The sequence below is a fragment of the Hyperoodon ampullatus genome, assembly GCF_949752795.1.
Source record: "Hyperoodon ampullatus genome assembly, chromosome: 9".
Classification (NCBI taxonomy): Eukaryota; Metazoa; Chordata; class Mammalia; order Artiodactyla; family Ziphiidae; genus Hyperoodon; species Hyperoodon ampullatus.
The window spans coordinates 76,774,976-76,794,729 of record NC_136922.1 but is presented as its reverse complement, the minus strand read 5'-3'; the positions used below and the strand labels follow the sequence as shown (position 1 = coordinate 76,794,729).

Here is a 19,754-nt window from a genome sequence, read left to right as displayed (position 1 = left end):
GAGAAGGATTTGGTGAAATGTTTTTGTTTGTTTTTAACATCTTTATTGGAGTATAATTGCTTTACAATGGTGTGTTAGTTTCTGCTTTATAACAAAGTGAATCAGCTATACATATACATATATCCCATATCTCCTCCCTCTTGCATCTCCCTTCCTCCCACCCTCCCTATCCCACCCCTCTAGGTGGTCACAAAGCACAGAGCTGATCTCCCTGTGCTATGCGGCTGCTTCCCACTAGCTATTGGTTTTACATTTGGTAGTGTATATATGTCCGTGCCACTCTCTCACCTTGTCCCAGCTTACCCTTCCCCCTCCCCGGGCAGGATGGGAATAAAGACACAGATCTACTAGAGAATGGTCTTGAGGATTTGGTGAAATGTTCTTACAATTCGTCTAGGGCTCTAACAATATAGTTAAGAAAACAGGGATGTTGTCGTATAAATGTTTCCTGTCTGGAATAGACGCTAGTGATGCAGATTACCTTGAAAAAGCACGAAAATAAGAGATTCCTGCATCTGAAAAAGATTTGATGTTCTGAGCCAATGCACTTGTCCTCCTTTTCTGGACTGAAACCATTTATGAAGAGAAATGTGTCAATATGGATAACTTAACAAGTATCTCAAAGATCATAATTACTAGAAAGCTGCCGAGATTGAAGTGAAACAAAATAGTAGGGGTAGACTGAAGAGAATTGTGAATAAGCCTATTATTTTAAGATCAAATGCATTAATAACACCAATATCCTGCTGCTAATGTGAATACTTGTTCTGATTACTTTACTGTTCATTTGGAGATTTCTTTATCAGTATTTAGCTTCTATTTGATTTAACATAAAACACTTTGTTTTGTATACACTGTTAAACATTTATCTTTGCTGATTACTAAGGGTACTCCAATCTGGTGCTATATTTATCTTAAGGGTGTTGGTTTTCAGCCTTGGTGCTATCATGAGTTTAAAAAGCAGCATAAGAGCATGTGCTGCACAGAGAAGCTTTGCAACCAGAGACAAATTCGATTTCTCTTTACTTGCACTGCAACTTCTCTTGAGTTCTCTTGGAGTTACCCATAAAAATTATTGGAGGAGGGCTTCCCTGGTGGCGCAGTGGTTGAGAGTCTGCTTGCCGATGCAAGGGACACGGGTTCGTGCTCCGGTCCGGGAAGATCCCGCCCGTGAGCCATGGCCGCTGAGCCTGCACGTCCGGAGCCTGTGCTCCGCAAAGGGAGAGGCCACAACAGTGAGAGGCCCACGTACCGCAAAAAAAAAAAAAAAAAAAAAAAAAAATATTGGAGGAAATCATTTATTGGAATTAAGATACTGGGCATGACTTGATTTCTAATATAAAAATTAACTACTGAGATTTTTCTAAACCTAAATCTTAAAATAAATAAAATATAAACTTTTAAAAATTGTGATCAGTTAATTTTCCTATTGAAGGAGACCCTAAAAAATCTTTCTTTGTAACCACCCTACACTGCCATTTCAGTTTTTAATAATTTTCTCATCACAGTTTATTTACAGATAAAATCAAATATCTGGATCATTTGTTTTCAAAGTGTGATCCCTGGACAAATTATTTCAGAATCACCTGGGGAGCTTGTTTAAAAATGCTGCACCTATTCTTACTCAGAAGAATTAGGGCAGAGTGCAGGAATCTGCATTTTAACCTGTGATTTTTATGCCTCTTTGAATAGGTACCTGTTCTTTTGGCTAACTTCCTTTACAACATGCTGGTCAGAAGGCAAATGTCAACTTCAAAGGATTCTGTGCACAAAATACATTAAGTCTGTTTGAGATTGTAAAGCACTTGAAAATACTTAGGTAAAGAGTACCAGCGAGGGTAAAAGTAATATTATAATAAATGTTCAATAAAGATTAACTTATTTTATTATTAAAAAGTATATAATATACCCAATGTTATGAACACATTTTTCACACAAATGTGTACCACTTTACTTTTTTAAAATGCACCGAAATTTCATCACCCTGATATTATTCAACTGAGCCAGACAAACCAGAAGCTGTTAAAGAGGAACTGCTAATACAAAGCTCATCAACTCTGACTTGAACATAGAGAAATGGTATAGGGTATTACTATATTGAGAGAGAGAGAACTTTAAAGAAAGGGTGGAGTGTTACATTTAATGGTCCTATGTAATTATGCAATATTTGCTGAGTACATTTGAACTTGCTGTGACTCTGTAGATAGGAAAATACCATAAACCTTGCTTTATGACTGTCTTATCACTCTTCAGAACAACCTTGACAATACAGCTGCTTGCGGTAAGGGAGGATGGTGAGAAGCTTGGGTTGAGGGAACGTGAACTTCCGAAGTAATGCCATTCAATAAGGCATGTCTTTAACAGTGAATCATTAGACAGTTAATGCCACTGTTATTAATGTTTAATAATTACTAAGCACTTGTATTATGCTTTATGCACAAGGAAACTAGGCAAGAAGGAGGAAGGAGAAAAGAAGTGTTGGGGGAACAGAGGGAAGGGGAAGGGAGAAGAGAGGAAGAAGAGAATGTGAGAAAGCCAAGAGAGTACTGTATAGAGAGAAAAAATGAATTAACCATTTTTGCACACAGCTGTTGTAACTGTGGATGTAGCTCCGTATGATATGTATCCAAGAGGGAGGTTAACTTCTAAAGCAGGGAATATACATGAATGAATTCTATAAATTAAAAATTGGAGTACTGTTCATTAGGGAAGACAGTCTGTTGGCCTAAGTCAAACTTGATTACAAATAGCTGTACCTACAAATATTGGCTAAAGATTAATCCTTGCTAGAAAGCTTAAGTGAGAATGTTCTATCAACTTGAAAAATAAAAACTCTTCTTTCACTGGGCTTTGGTACTGACCAATTCACAGCAGAAAACTCGAATTCCAATATATTCGTTATTGGGCCCAACAAAAGCACAAAAAGCACTATTATAATAGATATTACAGTCTTTTGTTGTCAATATGAAACTATCGTTTAATATTCACATATATATACATACATGGTTTTATGTATGAACTTGTGAGTATATATGTAATTCTATTCATAGCTCGAAGAGCTGTAAAATGCAGTGCTTTAATGTATCTTGAGATAAGGAAGCTAAAAAAGATACTGGAGACAAAGAATCTTATTTACTGTGTTCTAGCTCTACATTAGACTCATTTAACGACAGATTTCTGGATGCCAGATTTCAGATTCTCTGAAATGATTCTTAACAATCTATTTTCTAAAAGCTCTCTAGATGATTTTAATTCAGTTGGTCTAAGAATTGGCAGTTAAGAACCTACTCATTCCTCAACTATCTTTTCTAGGTCTACCTACCCAAGATGCTGCAACAAATCCAGCATCTAGAAAGTACTCCTTTCTCAGAGCTTCATTGGCACATTACTATATTATCTCGCACTTGATCCTGCTCTGGAGTTCCTCGCAGGTCTCCCAGGTCCCTAGTAATCAGGGCTCTTCAGGAGATGGGCTTCAATATGTCCTCACCCATCACCTCTGAAGTAATCCTACCAAGATCCTTATTCTCTCAAGAGCTCATTTTAGAAAACCAGCTGCTCAACTTGCCCTGAGAAGGCTTCCTTCCCTGAGCTGACTGCCCACCTACTTGGACTTCCATATTTTAAATTTGAGGTCATGAGGCATCAAGAGGAGACTCTGCCCCGAGGTGAGAAGAAAAGAAGATAATTTGGGAGAAGATATGGGAAGAAATGTCCTGACATTTAAATTTCAAGTGTGTTAGTATAGGTGGTCTTCCCAAGATCCAGGAGTATGGAATTTAGGAGTATGGTAGCTTGATATGTCAATTATATGAAAATAAATATCCTGCAAAGACTTTTCAAAACTATGTCATGAAATTTTCAGTTAGTTCACAAGTCTTTGTCATCATAACCTTCTCTTTCACAAATGGCAGACTTATAATCCCAATGGTTTAATAATACTGTTACAATCATAGTGACATTAACCAGCCTGAAGTCCTAACTCAAAGTCTGCAATGTTCAATGCATAAGTTGTAGGAGTTTCTAATAGGCAACAACCCTACTCGAGTATAGCAAAAAAAGAGAAGAAGTCAGAAGATTTGGATTCTCTTGCTGGTCCCATCAGTTATGAGACGTGATCTTCAACAAGTCTCTCAAACTTTCATTTCTTACACTTTAAAATGTGCATAACAATATTTCATAAATGTCTATCCATATCTCCATCATCCCCCTCCAGTTTGCATGTTACACTGGATAAATCTCCCTAAAATATTGTTTTTATTATGGCACTCCCTCCAGTGAAGAAAAGCAACCATGGAGGACCCACCTGCTCCCCTCCCAAGGGGCCTGTGCTCCCACTAAGCACCACGTTTTGCCAACTCCTCTTGCAGCTAAACCGCTGCATGAGAACTGGATTTCCCCAGGTATATGAAACATGAAAGTGAAGTGTGGATGACTCTCCCTTTCTGCCTCTTTTGGCTATTTGGTTTAATTGCTGGCAAGTGGGGAGACAGAAATCACTATCTGATTGTTCTTTCCCAGTTCAGCTCTCATCATATACGCCTTCCTTTTCAGGTCCCAGCTTTGCTGTGCTACCTAGAGCTCCCCTGAAAGTGCAGTGCTCTCACTTGACTCCAGCCCATTTCATCCTACACCCCAGCCACACTCTGTTGGCTCCTGGCTTTGTACATCGTGTTCTCTTTCTGGAATGTTCTCCCTGTTTTTCATTCAATGATTCCTACTCATCCATCATCTCTCGCCTTAGATGTCACTTCCTCCAGGGAAACCTCACCTGACCTTCTAAGACCAGATTAAGTGCTGCTCCTCTATACCATATAAGTACCTGGTATTAACCAATATCGTAGAACTTAACAAACTGCACTGGTTTTACTTGTTCATCTCCACCAGAGTGAAAGACCTTTGGGGACAGGGATTGTGCCTTTTTTACCAGTAATTCCCAGAGTTTGATGCAGTCCCTAGCTTAATGTTTGCACTCACAAATATTTACTACATGAGTGAATATATATATTCATATATGTGTGTGTGTGTGTATATATATATATATATTCCCCCCCCAAAAAAATCTGTAAGTCAAAAACTCATTACAGACAGGACCCTTGTTATACTTGCAGGCAGCATTCAGAGTACCTAACATATACTGTGTCCACAGCAGAAACTCAACAAATGCTTATTGAAAACAATTTTTTAATTTATGAAATTTGAATCAAGGGTAATTAAACCTTCTAAATAAAAATTAGGTATTACAGACTTGGTTCTGAAACATATTCATGGTAATATAATTGCCATTTCAAGGGCCATTTTTGTCTACAGAATACTTATACTAAATTTTTAGAAAACCCAAGTTTCCCTTCCTGGAAAGGAATTTATGAACATTACCAAGTTCTAAGGTTCTATTAAAGTCTAAAGTTCTATTAAAATATAAGTGTAAAATCTTCTCTTGATCTTGTTGAATTAGCCATCACTACAAAATGGAAAATTCCAAGAGTGTGGGGTCCAGTATCCCAGTTCTTCAAAAGGGATGAAACATCAGGCCTATATATAATGATACAGCATGGCTTTGACCTTTGGAAAACTTAATAATTTTTTGTTTTTTAATATGAAGGCCTGGCTTAAATATCTTAATTTCATTATCTATTCATGAGATAGCTTGGTCCCAGACAGTTATAATTCAACTTTTATACTACTGTTCTGTTGATCTGCCCACATCTTAGGAAGAGGGGCAGTCTTAGGGTTATTCAGGTTTTAGAGATGTAAGAACTCCCATTTGTTTAAGCTAATAATTAGTTCCAGAATTGTAATCTTAATTGCTAAACCCTAGTTCACACTTTTAGAATTCAGCACATTTTCATTTTGATTGCAAACTCTAGGGCAAGTGGTCACTAGATAACTAGAAAGTTAGAATTCAATGGACCAATGTGTGCAAAAATGCTTAGCAGAGCAATGCTGACTTATGCCCTCCCAATGGATGTTAGCTAGTATTTATTTTTAAGTTCCAGGGTTCAAATGAAGTGAAATAGTAATCTAGTTCAGGAAACGCTATGGTGTTCCTGTTTGGTTCCACAGTTTTATTAAATAAATGTACTTGCTTCATATTACAATAACTAAATGGGAGTGTTTTCAAGCTTAATTACCTATCAGTAGAAAATGACAGGTGGTTCAAGGTACAGTCACTTAGTGTGGTTTATTCTGGTTTAGGGGACATAGTTCAGTGTGTTTTGAATATCTGTTTTGGATGTCTATTATATCTTGGCTACTATTGAATGCAAATGTTAATTTGTGTGGCACCTTTTTATTTACAAATCTCCCAACTGAACATTCCTGAATTCTCCTACAATGGTGATTGACCACCCAAAGGTTAAGTCTGTTCAATGCAGGTTAGTTTTGGCCAGATCTGAAGATCCAGGGGTCAAATTCAAATTTAATTAGTCTTGTGGTATCTGCATGATGGAATTTATTTTCCAGAACAGTTGTTAACTCATTTCTTTGCTTACTTCCCTCCCAAGTTTTTCGTACTTCTTGCCAGTTTCCCTCCCAAGATTTCTTTCTCTTAGTAATTTCTTGCCAAGTTCCCTCCCAATTTTTTTTTCTTCTAGTGACTAAATATGAAAACTGTCTAGTGGAATAGAAAACACAGACAGATTTTACTTCTTCAACTTACACAGTAAATATTTTTATTACAATGTATATGTAATGAATGGCCATGACAAATATTTACCTAATGACGACCATTTTGTGGTTACAGAAGGACTGCAACAGCTTTGTGGAAACCAATTACATATCCTAAGCCTCGGACCTCTTCTCACATCCCCCACCCCACCTTCCACCATGCGCTGTTACAAAAGCCAATTACGGGAAGCAGCCGCAGAGCACAGGGAGATCAGCTCGGTGCTTTGTGACCGCCTGGAGGGGTGGGATGGGGAGGGTGGGAGGGAGGGAGATGCATGAGGGAAGGGATGTGGTAACAGATGTATATGTATGACTGATTCACTTTGTTATAAAGCAGAAACTAAAAAAAAAAAAAAAAAAGCCAATTACGGCTCCAAGCCAGGTCCTTTTACAAGAGAGTGAGTCACTGAAGAAAGACAGTCCAATTACTTGGTACCCAAACACTAGCCTGCCTGGGATCTGTTGCTGTCAGTTGTGAGACAGTGTCATAGGATAAGATATTGGAGAATGGCAAAGGAGCAGTATTCTGGAAAGTTTTAAAAGGCAAGAGGACAGTGAAACCTGTCAGTCTTTCAATGACAAAATATGATTATAATCTCCTTATGGGATAAGTAAGTTAACGGGGGCCCAATTATATTAATTCCTCTTTTTGAGCTAGTAAAATCTTCAGTGCTGGTTACAAAAGTCACAAATATTTAGGAGGATTCTAAGGGTAGTTTGGGAACGTGGAAAGAAAAAATTGAGAATAAGTTAATGGGCACAAGGATACAAAATGGTATTTTTAAGAATTAACTATTAATTTGTCTAGAAATCCATTCTACTATAATCTAGATCCAAAGTAGGACATATAAGCAAGACATGGAGAAGTTCCTGAAAGAGGAGACCTAAAGGTGAAGAGTCTGAACAGGACTTGCTTACTCGTGTCTGCTTGTTACAATTTATTCTATCAGCGTAGAATGTCTCCATGCTCTTCCCTGTGATAAAGTCTTCACTCAATCCCACTGGCTGAATAGTTTTCAACCACAGACTGAAATCAGAAAACTATGCGAATTATGTTGTGCATGCTTTTTCCTATCGAAGCAAATCTGCACCTACCTGCCTACTCCTATGACACCAGGCATCATTACACACTCAAGTGCTTTGTAGATATCAAAGTTGAATAAAAACACAAAAATGAGGAAGAAAATATTCCGCCTCATCTACAGTTCCAAGTCTAGATGTAGTACATTAAGAAACAGATCAGCTTTGGCAGTCAAAATGAAAACCTATTGAATCATGAATGTTTGTATTTGGTGATAGGAGCCAAAGAGAGAACACGCTGAGGGAGTGTTGGGCTGACACCAGCTGTTAACCCTCAAGGATTCTGTAGGTATTTTGTGTTTCTGTGCTCAAAACTCCTCCACCAAATGCTTAAAAAAATAAAACATTCATTTTGGAAGGTTCTCACTGGCCTCTTTCAAAGGCGGGAACAGTTGTTTAACAACAACAAAAATCGGAAACTCTAAAGTCACTGAAAATAGGGGAAACTTGATTTTGACTGTCAGGATAGTCTAGCACTTTTAATTATTTTTATTTGTCACTCCCAGCAAAAACTTGCTGTTGTATAATTGTCTCCTCGAACTGTGAGACTGTGAGGCTCAGAAAAGAACATTTTCTGAGCAAAATTCTTGCAACTGACATGCCTACTTCAAAATATTTCTGAAACAGTCATCCAACAAGAATTTATCCTTCTCCCTATCAATGTGTTTGGTGGAGTATACCACAATAAAATTTTTAGAATCACTAATCTCAAGGAATCTACTATGTAGTTGGATAGATAACAGCATACAGGAAACATTCAGTAAAGAGAAGAGAAAATCATATACTAATGTGCTCATTGTACTTACTACATTTGCCAGTTTAAAGTACAGGAATTTAGGAGATGCTGGATGTTTTTGCCTATCATAAGATGACTAGGAAGACCTAAGTCAGTTGCAAAAGTCAGCAGGACAGAAGGGAGCAGGGACTCAGGGACTATTAAAAATAAAAAACTAAGTGTTTTATTTGCTATTTTAAGGCAAAGAGGATGAAGAGTGAATTGCACAATAAAAAAACAAAAAACATCATCATTATTAAAACCCATCTAGCGGTGTCCTCCACTGGTACTTTGTTAGCAATACCTGTGATCCCTCTGCTTGATCAGACTTCTTAGTCATCTTAAGGTCAGACAACTTGGGCTTCCCTGGTGGCACAGTGGTTGAGAATCTGCCTGCTAATGCAGGGGACACGGGTTCAAGCCCTGGTCTAGGAGGATCCCATATGCCGTGGAGCAACTAGGCCCGTGAGCCACAACTACTGAGCCTGCGCATCTGGAGCCTGTGCTCCGTAACAAGAGAGGCCACGATAGTGAGAGGCCCGCACACCGCGATGAAGAGTGGCCCCCGCTTGCCACAACTAGAGATAGCCCTCGCACAGAAACGAAGACCCAACACAGCAGAAATAAATAAATTAATTAATAAACTCCTACCCCCAACATCTTCTTTAAAAAAAAAAATCAGACATCTTAACTGACCTCCACATCCTTCTTTTCTAAACCCATAGAATCTCTACCTGTACCTCTTTCCAGTTCCTGTTATGTAAGGGATCCTTAATCCTAAACCAATTTCTCTTCTCTTCTAATTTCTTAAGGAAAAAAACATTCACTTTTTCCCAAAGGCTCATTTTTCCTGATGCCCTTTCCTAAGGATGCAAATATTGAATAGTACACAAATAAGGGATTCCTTATCTTCTCATAATTACTCTGATACTTTTGTCTCTTCTTGTCCATCATTGACATTATCTGGATTACTGAAATAGCTTCCTATTAGTCTTCCTCCTTCTAATCAGAATAGCAAATAGTACTACTACTACTACTAATAATAATAATCACTGTTTTATTTATTAAGTACTTTCTATGTGCCAGAAGAATCCACAAAACCCTATAAAATAGGTAATATGATCCTTATATTGCAGAGGATAAAACTCAGTATACAGCAAGGTTAAATAACTTTCTTCAGTAGCCCAGGTCTATTAGGTTTCAAAATCTCTGTTCTTTCTGTTAGTCCATAAAGGTTCGAATCACATCCACCTTAATTCTGCTTCTCATATCACAGCCAAAGAGATATATCTAAATTGCAAAGCTGATTACATCACTTCCCTGATTAAAGCTCTCCAAGACCAAATTCCTGAGACTGGTTTTCAAGGCTCCCAAGACATGGCTCTCCAGCTTCATTCCTCCCCACTCACTGTCCCCCAATAATACTCTCGTTCTATCAAGATGCTTGTGGTTCCCTGCACAAACCAAGTGGTTTCATGTCTGGTTTTTCTGCTCATGCAGTTTCCTCTGTCCAGAATATATTTTCCATTTTTACTTATCCTTCAAGGTGTCTGTTTTTAGAGAAAGCCTCCCTGAGAAGCTCCCTCAACTGGGCTTCTGTAGTGCCTGAGAGTACTTCTAGCCCAACGCTTGCTATATTATATTGAAATGGTCTCTTTGCATATGTTTTCTTTGAGTAAAGGAATAATAAAGTTTTCATTTTGTACCCACTCTGCCTCCACCACAGTGAACAGTGTCTGGTAATCACAGAAGTCATGTTGTGGGGTCTGAAAGGGACAGAGAAACTAGAACCACCTCCCAACCCTGTGGCCATTTCTGGAGCATGGAACCAATATGCCTACACGCCAGACCTTCAGGATCATATGCCAACTGCTTTCTTCCACAGAACACTCCAACTTTTGTTGATTGGGTCATGTAGACCAGCTATAGATGACCACTTTTATAATTTTCTCTTATAACTGCTTTTGTCAGCATCAAAATTGATATTGATGATTTTTCATGGTTCTCTTCAATTACACCAAACCCCACCTTGTTTCCACAGTACTCACTAACAAGAACAGGCTCTCAGACACATTTATCTTATGTCATGCTCTCTAGCAGTATTCTCCACCTCCAAAGGAAATAGAAATGAGCTACTGTTTACTGAATGGCTAATTTGTACCAGATGTTGTGTTAGGCACCTTCTATTTATCTCATTTAATTTTCTCAACAATCCAGGGAACATCACTCATCAATCTTCACTTCTTCATATCAACCTAATCTTCTCTACTTTATTGGCAGCTCTAATGTTCTTAATCAAAAAAATTCCTCCAATGCCATAAGTTTCACTCTTGTCACCATTAGAATTCCACAGGGAATCATTCCATCAGAGGACATCAGCCCTGTGCCTCCTCTGGAGATTATTCCTTATATTAGCAGACTCAGCTTCATCCTTTTACTCCTATAGAAATGTCTCTTTTCTTCCTATTAGAGCAGCCATTACATTCTTTATTGATTTTTCCCCCTACTGGCCCATGAACTCCTGCAGTATATAGATCTTGCTCTACTCATATTTTCATAAAATATAGCAAGTCTCAATAAATGTTTTCAAAATTAAGACTCCCTATTTTCTTATAGTTTAGAAGTTCATTTAGGCACAGAAAACCATATATTGTACGATTCTAATTATGTGAAATATCTAGAATAGGAATATTTTAAAGACAAAGGTTTGCTTAGGGCTGGGTGGACAAGTTAGGTATGAGAGAATGTAAATTGATTGCTAACCAGGATTTCTTTTAGAGGAGTTGAAAATGAGGTGATGGTTGTACAACCTTGAGAATATACTAAAAAAAAATGTATTTTACACTTTAAAAATAATTTTAAGGCTGGCCATGGAATCAGAAAAAAAAGGAATAATATGTTTTTATTCTTATCCTCTTTCCTTCATTATTTTAATAGTTTTATCAAGATATAATTCACATACCATACAACCATTCATTAAAATACAGGTCACTTTACTATGCACTCTTTAGAAAATAGACCACATCTTATTCAACTTGGCATTCTCAGGACCTAGCACAGTATTCAGAAGATAGTAAATGCTCATTCTATGAATTAGGTACCTATACCTCTGAATTTACTAGTACTAATATAGCTGTGCCATATTTGGGTTAAATATACTTTCATAGGTTTACTTGGAGGAATCAAGACACTATTTATAAAACCATTTCTATGGGAAAATATATATTCAAAGCAAAAAATAAAACCTACCAGAAACCTGCCAACACCTTGCCACTAATAAACAAATAGAGTCCATGATTTATCTTGCAGGGCACTCACTATCAGTCCTACATCCTAGCCCCCTCCTAGACAAATATCTGTATTCTCTAGAAACACACAGATTCTTTATAACAAATTTAATGAGTGTTCCAACCTCTAGGTTGTGAAATACTATCCCTGGAAGAAGAGCTTTTGAGGAATGAAGAATATTTTCTTCAAGGTAAATCCAGTATTTTTCAGGATAGTTTTCATTTTTATTATGCTTTCAGAGTGTATGAAAAATAAGAGAATGGAGCTTTTAAAAACTACTGTTGAATGAGTCAGTATATACATAAAAAGCCATTTGTTCAAGGATGTAGCCCTCTTTTGTAAGGACTGCAGTTTCTATCTAATCCATAATTAGCCTTTTTTCTATTTTTCTTACACTGCATTTTAAGCTTCATTTTATCCCACTGCAATTTTTTTCATAAAAGTTGATTTAAAGGAATCTACTAATGTTAAATACCATTTACCAAGGATAGTGATTTTGAATCAAGATCACCATTCAGGCAATACTACCGATAAACCTCATAATGTGATATTTTCCCTGCTGATAAACCTCATAATGATATATTCCCCACTATTAACATCGATAATTATTGAACCCTTTATCATGCAATTTATGTATTGAATAGTACAAGATCCATGTACTGACTTCACTTGGAATGCTTTCTGTATTTCCAGATGATTAGCTCATTCCTCGATATTGTTAAGAAGTGATTCATCGTAATTTTGCCTCTGTTTCAGAGAATTAGTCACTAAAGGTTGTATGGTTACATGTTCAAGGCCAAAGGATGAGATATAATCACAATTTAATCGCTGATTCCCTACTGGAGGTCAATGCTTTTTTCATTAGGCTATGGTGTTATTAAAATAATTAAAATCCTCTTATGTAATTTTGAAGTACCTTTTAAAAAATATATGCTATATAAATGTCCATGGAGGACATCTGTCTCACTAATAAGTGTACAAAATTCTTACCATTCATAGAGTTTTTATTGTAACCAAACCAGACCACCATTTTAAAAATAAGTTGTAACTTCTTTATGTTTCTGCAAGCTTCTTACAGCAGGGGTCATATATTTTATTAATTAATTTACTCACAGTTTACCCACTGTGGAAATGTGATTAATATATACAGATTGACTAAGTAAAAAGTTAAATATATAGTTTGAAGGTTTCATATGCATAATCAGACATTTTTCACATAATTACTTACCTCTTCTAGTTGGCATGCTTTGATGACGCTCCTATATCTATACTCATCATAGGAAACACCAAAGATGATGTTATCTTTAATGGTGCCAGGCATGATCCAGGAAAACTGAGAGCAGAATGAAATTCTTCCACTGTGCTTAATTTTACCCTCTGAAGGCTCCAGTTCTCCCATAATCATCATGAGAAGTGAAGTCTGGAAATAAACCCATTGTTATTAAGTTAAATCACTTGATCAAATCACTCTCAGGATGCACGTGCCTCCAACTGTCATCCTAAGCAGAAGTATCTATTCTAATTTTTAAAGATTCTATATTAATTTATTCAATTCAAAAACATTTAAGCACTTCCTGTTCTAGGTATACTGCTATGCACAAAAGATACAAAGAGGAATAAAACAAAGAGGAATAAAAGAGACAATTACAACGGAGTGTGATAAGTGCTACAATAGAGGCTCACAGAGATGGGGCACCTAATTCAGATTGTTGGGATGGGTTTGGAAGAGGTCAGGGAAAGATTAGTAACAGCTCACATTTATTGACGGCTCATTTATTTTCTCATATGCCTTGTTCAATCTATCTAATGCCATTGTACCTTTCTTGGAAACATGTTCAGAATCTGCGGGCTTCTTCCACTACTACCTGGATTAAGCTAATATCATCTCTTGCCAGAATAAATACAATAGCCTTCTAACTTATCTCCTTGCTCTGCCCTTGTCTTCCTATAATCTATTCTCAAAGTGGCCCTGTCAAAATGTAAGTCTGATCATGTTACTTTTCTACTGAAAACCCTCCAAAGGTTTCTAATGTCTTCAGAACAAAAGCCTAACTCCTCACAAGGCCCTTTGTAAGTCCCTCAGAGCCTTTTTACAAGGTCCCAAGTAATGGTGTGGCTCCCATTACTTCTCTGACAGCTCTACTCTCCATGGCTCACTGTGCCAACCCCACTGACCTCCTTGCTGTTGTGTGAACTAGACAGACACAGTCCCATTTCACAGGTTTGCTCCACCCCCTACCTGGAAGACTTCCCCAGAGAGCCACATGACCTAATCTCTCACCTCCTTCAAGTTTTTGCTCAAATGTTACCTTCAATGAGGCCTTCCCTATCTCCACTGCTTAAAATCACACCCCTATCACCAATCTTCCTTTCTGTTTTATCTTCATAGCATTTACTATCATACGACACACACACACACACACACACATACACACATATATATATATGTATAGCTCCCACTAGAATGTGAGCCTCTTGGGTTGAGGAAGAGGGTATGTTGTGGGTTTTGTTCACTACTATATCCTCAGGGCCTAGAATGGTACCTGGCACAAAGTAGCTACTCAATATAATTGCTAAATGATATTGTATTTTACTCAATAATTTAATGATATGATACATTATATTAAATTAGAAGGGCTCAATAACTTTAAACAGTGAATTACTGGTACATAAATATAGAAACCAATGGAAGAGAATTAAAACTACACAAACAAATCCAAATGCATAAAAGAACTATTGTTTGATAAAGATAGCATCTAAAATCAGTGGAGAAAAATAGACTATTCAGTATATGGTGCTGAACAACTGAACAGCCAACTGGAGGTCAAACAAAAAAACTGTAGCCATATATCACACCATATGCATGATGAACTCCAAACAGGCCAAAGAATAAATATAAAAATAAGACCATAAAATACTTGAAGAAAACATTGAAGGATGCCCAAATTAAAAAAGAAGGAAAGAAAGAAAGAAAGAAAAATGGAGTAAGAAAGCCTTTCTATGACTCAAAATCCAGAAGCCATAAAAGATAAATTAAATCACGTTAAAAAAAATCTTGTGCACAGAAAACAAAAGGAAAAAATGTCAAACTGAAGTAAATATTTGCAAGTTATATCACTCAAAAGAATAATTTCCCTCTTAAGTGATCTTAAAATCAAAAGGAAAAATACCAACATCCCATTAGAAAATTGTGCAAAGTATACAAACAGATATTTTACCAAAAATTAAAATATAAGTGGCCTTTAAACATATGACAAGATACTGTACTTTATTCATAATAAGAGAAGTGCAAATTGAAAAAAACACTGACATATGACTTCACCCAATGACCTGGAAATAATTCAAAAATTAGATGCCGTCTGCTGGGGATGCTGTGGGGGAATAAATCTGCAATCTTATATGGACTGTATGGCACATGAATAAATCGATGCAACCTTCAGGAAGTTTGACAGATATACAAATGCTTTACCATTTCTAGGAAGTTACCTTGCAGAAATACTTGTAGATGTGCTAAATGGCATATATGCAAGATTAGTCATAGCATCATTTTTTGTGTTACCTAAGCACTGGAAATAACCCAAATGTCAATCGATAGGTGACTCATTACATTACAGACCTCTATCCAAACAATAAAATACTATGCAGCGATATATATAATATATATACATTCAAAAAATTAACAAGAGTAGCTGCCTGGGTTGGGAGAAATGGTGGAAAGTGGAAATAAGCAGAGGAGAAACAGAAGTGAGAGGGAAAATTTTCAACTTTTTATACATTTTAATTTTCCAGAATTTTAAATTTGTAATTAAATTTTAATAAACAATAATATCACCTAAAATATATTAGGAAGAAAGGAGGGACAAGAGACAGACATCTTTGTGATATCTAGTTCAGTAAATTTTAAAATTCTTATTGTATAAGGAAAAAATATCCGAAATTCCTTATTTTTACATAAAATTCTTCTATATAAAAATTAAAACTAGAAGTGTTATTTTCATATAGAACAGCTTTATAAATCCCAACAATGGAATGGATCTGATTATATATGGATTACATATCTATCTATATATATAATATATAGATATACATATGTGTAGGCATATAATATTATATGTGTATATATACATATATATGTATACATATATATGCACACAATATACAGGTTAAATATAGGTTTGTATATATTAAATACAAAGGTTAAATATATATTTAACAATATTTATCTATATAAACTTATATAGATAAATATATAATATTTATCAATATAAACATTTATCAATATTTTGGTATTTTGAGAGATGTGAAGTTAAATGTAAACATCATTGAATATAATATATATATACAATACCAAATATTGATAAAACTTGGCAGACTTTGTATTTTATTTAAAAAGTAAGCAAAAACAGAAGCCAACAGCCATTCCACACATCTGATTCTCAGTTATTAGCAGAGCAAGCTAAGAGTTCCAGAGCAAGGCCAGCCAGGGCAGAAGACAGAGACTATGTGCTGTCAGGGGTTGTCAGCAAGGGCACAGACCTGCTTCAGTTGTGTAGACAACAGAAGAACTAAAAATCCCCACACCCTGGGTGTGATGCCATAAGCCAACCTTTAGCTGGGGATACCCAGGAGTGTAGACTCTTACACCAATACTGCTTAATTAAAATAATTCAAGGAAGTTTCATAAATGAAAGACATTGAATGTAGATTAGAACCCCCCCAAATTCATTTTCCCAAAGACATTTAATTAAATAAATTTATATCAAGCACCTATTATATGCTAGGTACTATGATAGTCCTTGGAATATAAAAACAAAGAAGACATGGTTCCCCTACAGTCTAGACATTAATAACAAGGGAGAGTGATAAAATTAAATCTGACCTTACTGTTTTTTTTCAAGAGACTAAGACGTGTGTTTTATTCAAAAATTAAACAGTCCAATAAAAATTAGATTTTAAAATCTGCAAATTCTTTGACTCTGCAATCCTAGTCTTAGAAACTGATCATTAGAAAATTATGAAATGCACAAAGATACAGATCAATCAATTTACCAATAATAGAGAATGCCATCACAACATCATTTATACAAAAATAACTTGGCAATAATCTGAATATTCAACAAAAACATGTAATGCTATGCAGCCATTGCAAAAGACTGTGCTCTGCAGATAAATCTTTGTGATGTGTTTGATTTCTATCTGAGTGAAATTGGTTGTAATACAGTATTAGAGAATAATCCTATTTTGGTTTTTATAAACACATATATGTAGGAAAATGTCTAGAAGAAAAATATTTCAGAATGTTTACCCGATTATCCCTAAGAGGTGAAATTAGGAATAATGTGCATTTTTTCCCTGATATTTTTTGTTCTATCTGCATTTTCTTGCTTTTCTACAAAGTTTTAACAACAGTATAAACAACTACCATTTATTAAGCATGTACTTTTTCCAAGTACTGCATCAAGGGCTTTCTATACATTTCCTTATCTAATCCTTATACCTGACCTTATTGTATTTTATATCTCTGGATTTCCAGAGATATAAAATACAACCAAAATCTCAGAGATAGCTACTTGATCCATAATGTCCTTCTGGACACAAGTATACACATATATATGCTTTCATAAAATGCAGATCATAATGTACATATTATTTTATAACCTGTTGTCTTTCTTCACTTAAGAGTATCTTCAGAGTCATTTTTTAACATCCCTTAGCCTGACTGAATAACATGCCATTATATAACTACACCAAAATTTATCTAATCAACCCCCTATTGTTAGATATTTAGGGCTTCCCCCAATTTTGGGCTACTGAAACAATGTTGTGATGAATATATAAAATCTCTGCAAACATACTAGGATAAGTCATACGAATTGACAAGTTATTTGATTCTTTTTAAGGCTTTGGATATACAAATTACCAAATTGTGTGGTGCAGAATTTATCTTGAAATGTGAATATTTTCAATTATTCTATCTTATATTTTAGTTAGATCTTTTATCTAATAAGATTATAAAATGGTCCATTCCTATACTATGAAAGGACATCCTCCTAGACTGAGTTGCCAAGTTGTTTCTCAGAGGGGTTTAATTATTCCTAAGGGGCCACTGCCTCCATCTGACTCCTTCATATCTACTTCCCAGAAGATGCAACTGTAACTCCAGCCAGCAATTATCTGCTCATCAGTTCTTAATAGAGTTGCCTGAAATTTAATTGCTGGTTAAGTCTTGTAATCTGGAATCCCAAAGCTATTTGTTTACACCTTTAAAGAAGTAATTTTAAACACCTAAACAAAATTAATTTTAAAAAGTCTGTGAAATACTATTACTGTCTGCTCACAAGCAATCATTCTTGTTTAGATCATCTGTGACTTGTTTATTAGCAACTCCTCCTATGGTATCATTTTCTTTTAATAGTGATAATTGCTAGTAATATTATACAAGAAATAGAAGGAAAAAGTAGCACTTGAAGAAGAAACACATTTTTCTAAGAAGAAAATGCACAACTATAGCTACTTTATTGAAAGGCCTGTATCTCATGTGGGAAAACGTACCTGTAGAGAGAAATAAGCAAACTGTATATCACTAGCACTATGAACACCAAATTCAATAACTAGAAGTTTTCTGTGGCATTTTGTTTCCCACGTCTCAGACTAAATTTTTCAAAATATGGTTCTTCCTATATTAGACATTAATAAATAACTGTCTTTCAGGAGTATTTCTATTTTTATTTACATTTTTATCTTATAGCAGCATTGCTCCTTCCTTCCTCCCTCCCTTCCTCCCTCCCTTCTCCCCTCCCTCCCTTTCTTCCTTCCTTCTTTTTCTTTCATCAAAGCTAAAATTATAGTCAAATGGGATGAAGAACCTATTTTTAATAGACTTTCAAAGCAAATACCTATTATCCTTAGTAGCCCATTCCAAAGCCAGGAGGCCCTTTCTTACCCGTGATTTTATTCCTTCATGCCCTTTAAATTTATTTCCTAGATAAAGACAAGTGTTTATAATTATCTGAACAATAACTCAGGTCTTTAAAGATCACTATAAAGTCTTCTTCTGACAATAAAGTTTGACCCTTTAGCTTTCTAACCTATTAAATTTTGTCAGATATATCTCCAAATATCCATGGTTTATAATTAGTTGGGGTGGGGGCGGGTGTTGAGGCTGACCAGCACTGAATAAATTAACATTCCTATGCATTGCCTTCAAAAAACTGTCCCAACTCAATAATTTTTCCTCATAATAAATCATAAACAAGTCTGAGTCCATTCTCCAAAATTCTAATGTCAACAAAATGGGGACCTTTTACATGCAGTTACTGAAGTAAAATCTAAGCCATGATTTTCCTGGACCAGCTCTGAGAAAATGTCTGTGCCACAGACTGGTAAAAATGGATGCTTCATTTGTTCAATAAAGTTATTGAATGCTCATCCTGTATGTGCATGACACTGTGCTGAGCAGTGTCCAAAATATAAAGATATAAAAGAAAAAGTCACTGAAAATAATTGGAAGAAATAAAAGGCTAGAGGATGCTATCAGTGGAATTTATATTATAAGGAACTCTATATCCAAGTATTCTCCTAATACCAATGTAAGAATTTCTCCAAAACACCTTATTACATTACAGACAAACTAGAAAAAGAAAGGAGAAAATCATGTCAAGTTAAGATCTTCATAATGAGGTATAAATGAGACTACCTTTCCTGCTCCAGTAGATCCAGCGACAGCCAACAACTGTCCTCTTTCTATGTTGAAACTGATATCTTTCAGGACAGGAGCACCGAGAAGTGAGAAGTTACTGAAGAAGAGGCTGTTATCACCATTGGAAATTTTTCTACTGTTATTATTTTCTTTTGCTTTCTCAAATAATTTCCCAAATCCCTGTAAAAAAAAAAACATGTTTTTCAGATATTTTCAATAGCTATTTGCATTATGTATGATTAGTTT

At 35.7% G+C, this 19,754-nt stretch overlaps 1 protein-coding gene across 1 annotated transcript in view; it reads right to left on the bottom strand.

The window, feature by feature from the left end:
• Window positions 1-19,754, bottom strand: part of CFTR (CF transmembrane conductance regulator) — a gene marked incomplete at its 5' end in the record, with an annotated part of 186,642 nt that overhangs the window by 101,178 nt on the left and 65,710 nt on the right. The window contains 2 exons of the mRNA XM_079711019.1: window positions 13,038-13,229; window positions 19,506-19,688. Of these exons, the coding sequence (XP_079567145.1) occupies window positions 13,038-13,229; window positions 19,506-19,688 (375 nt within the window). The remainder of the gene's footprint in view (window positions 1-13,037; window positions 13,230-19,505; window positions 19,689-19,754) is intronic.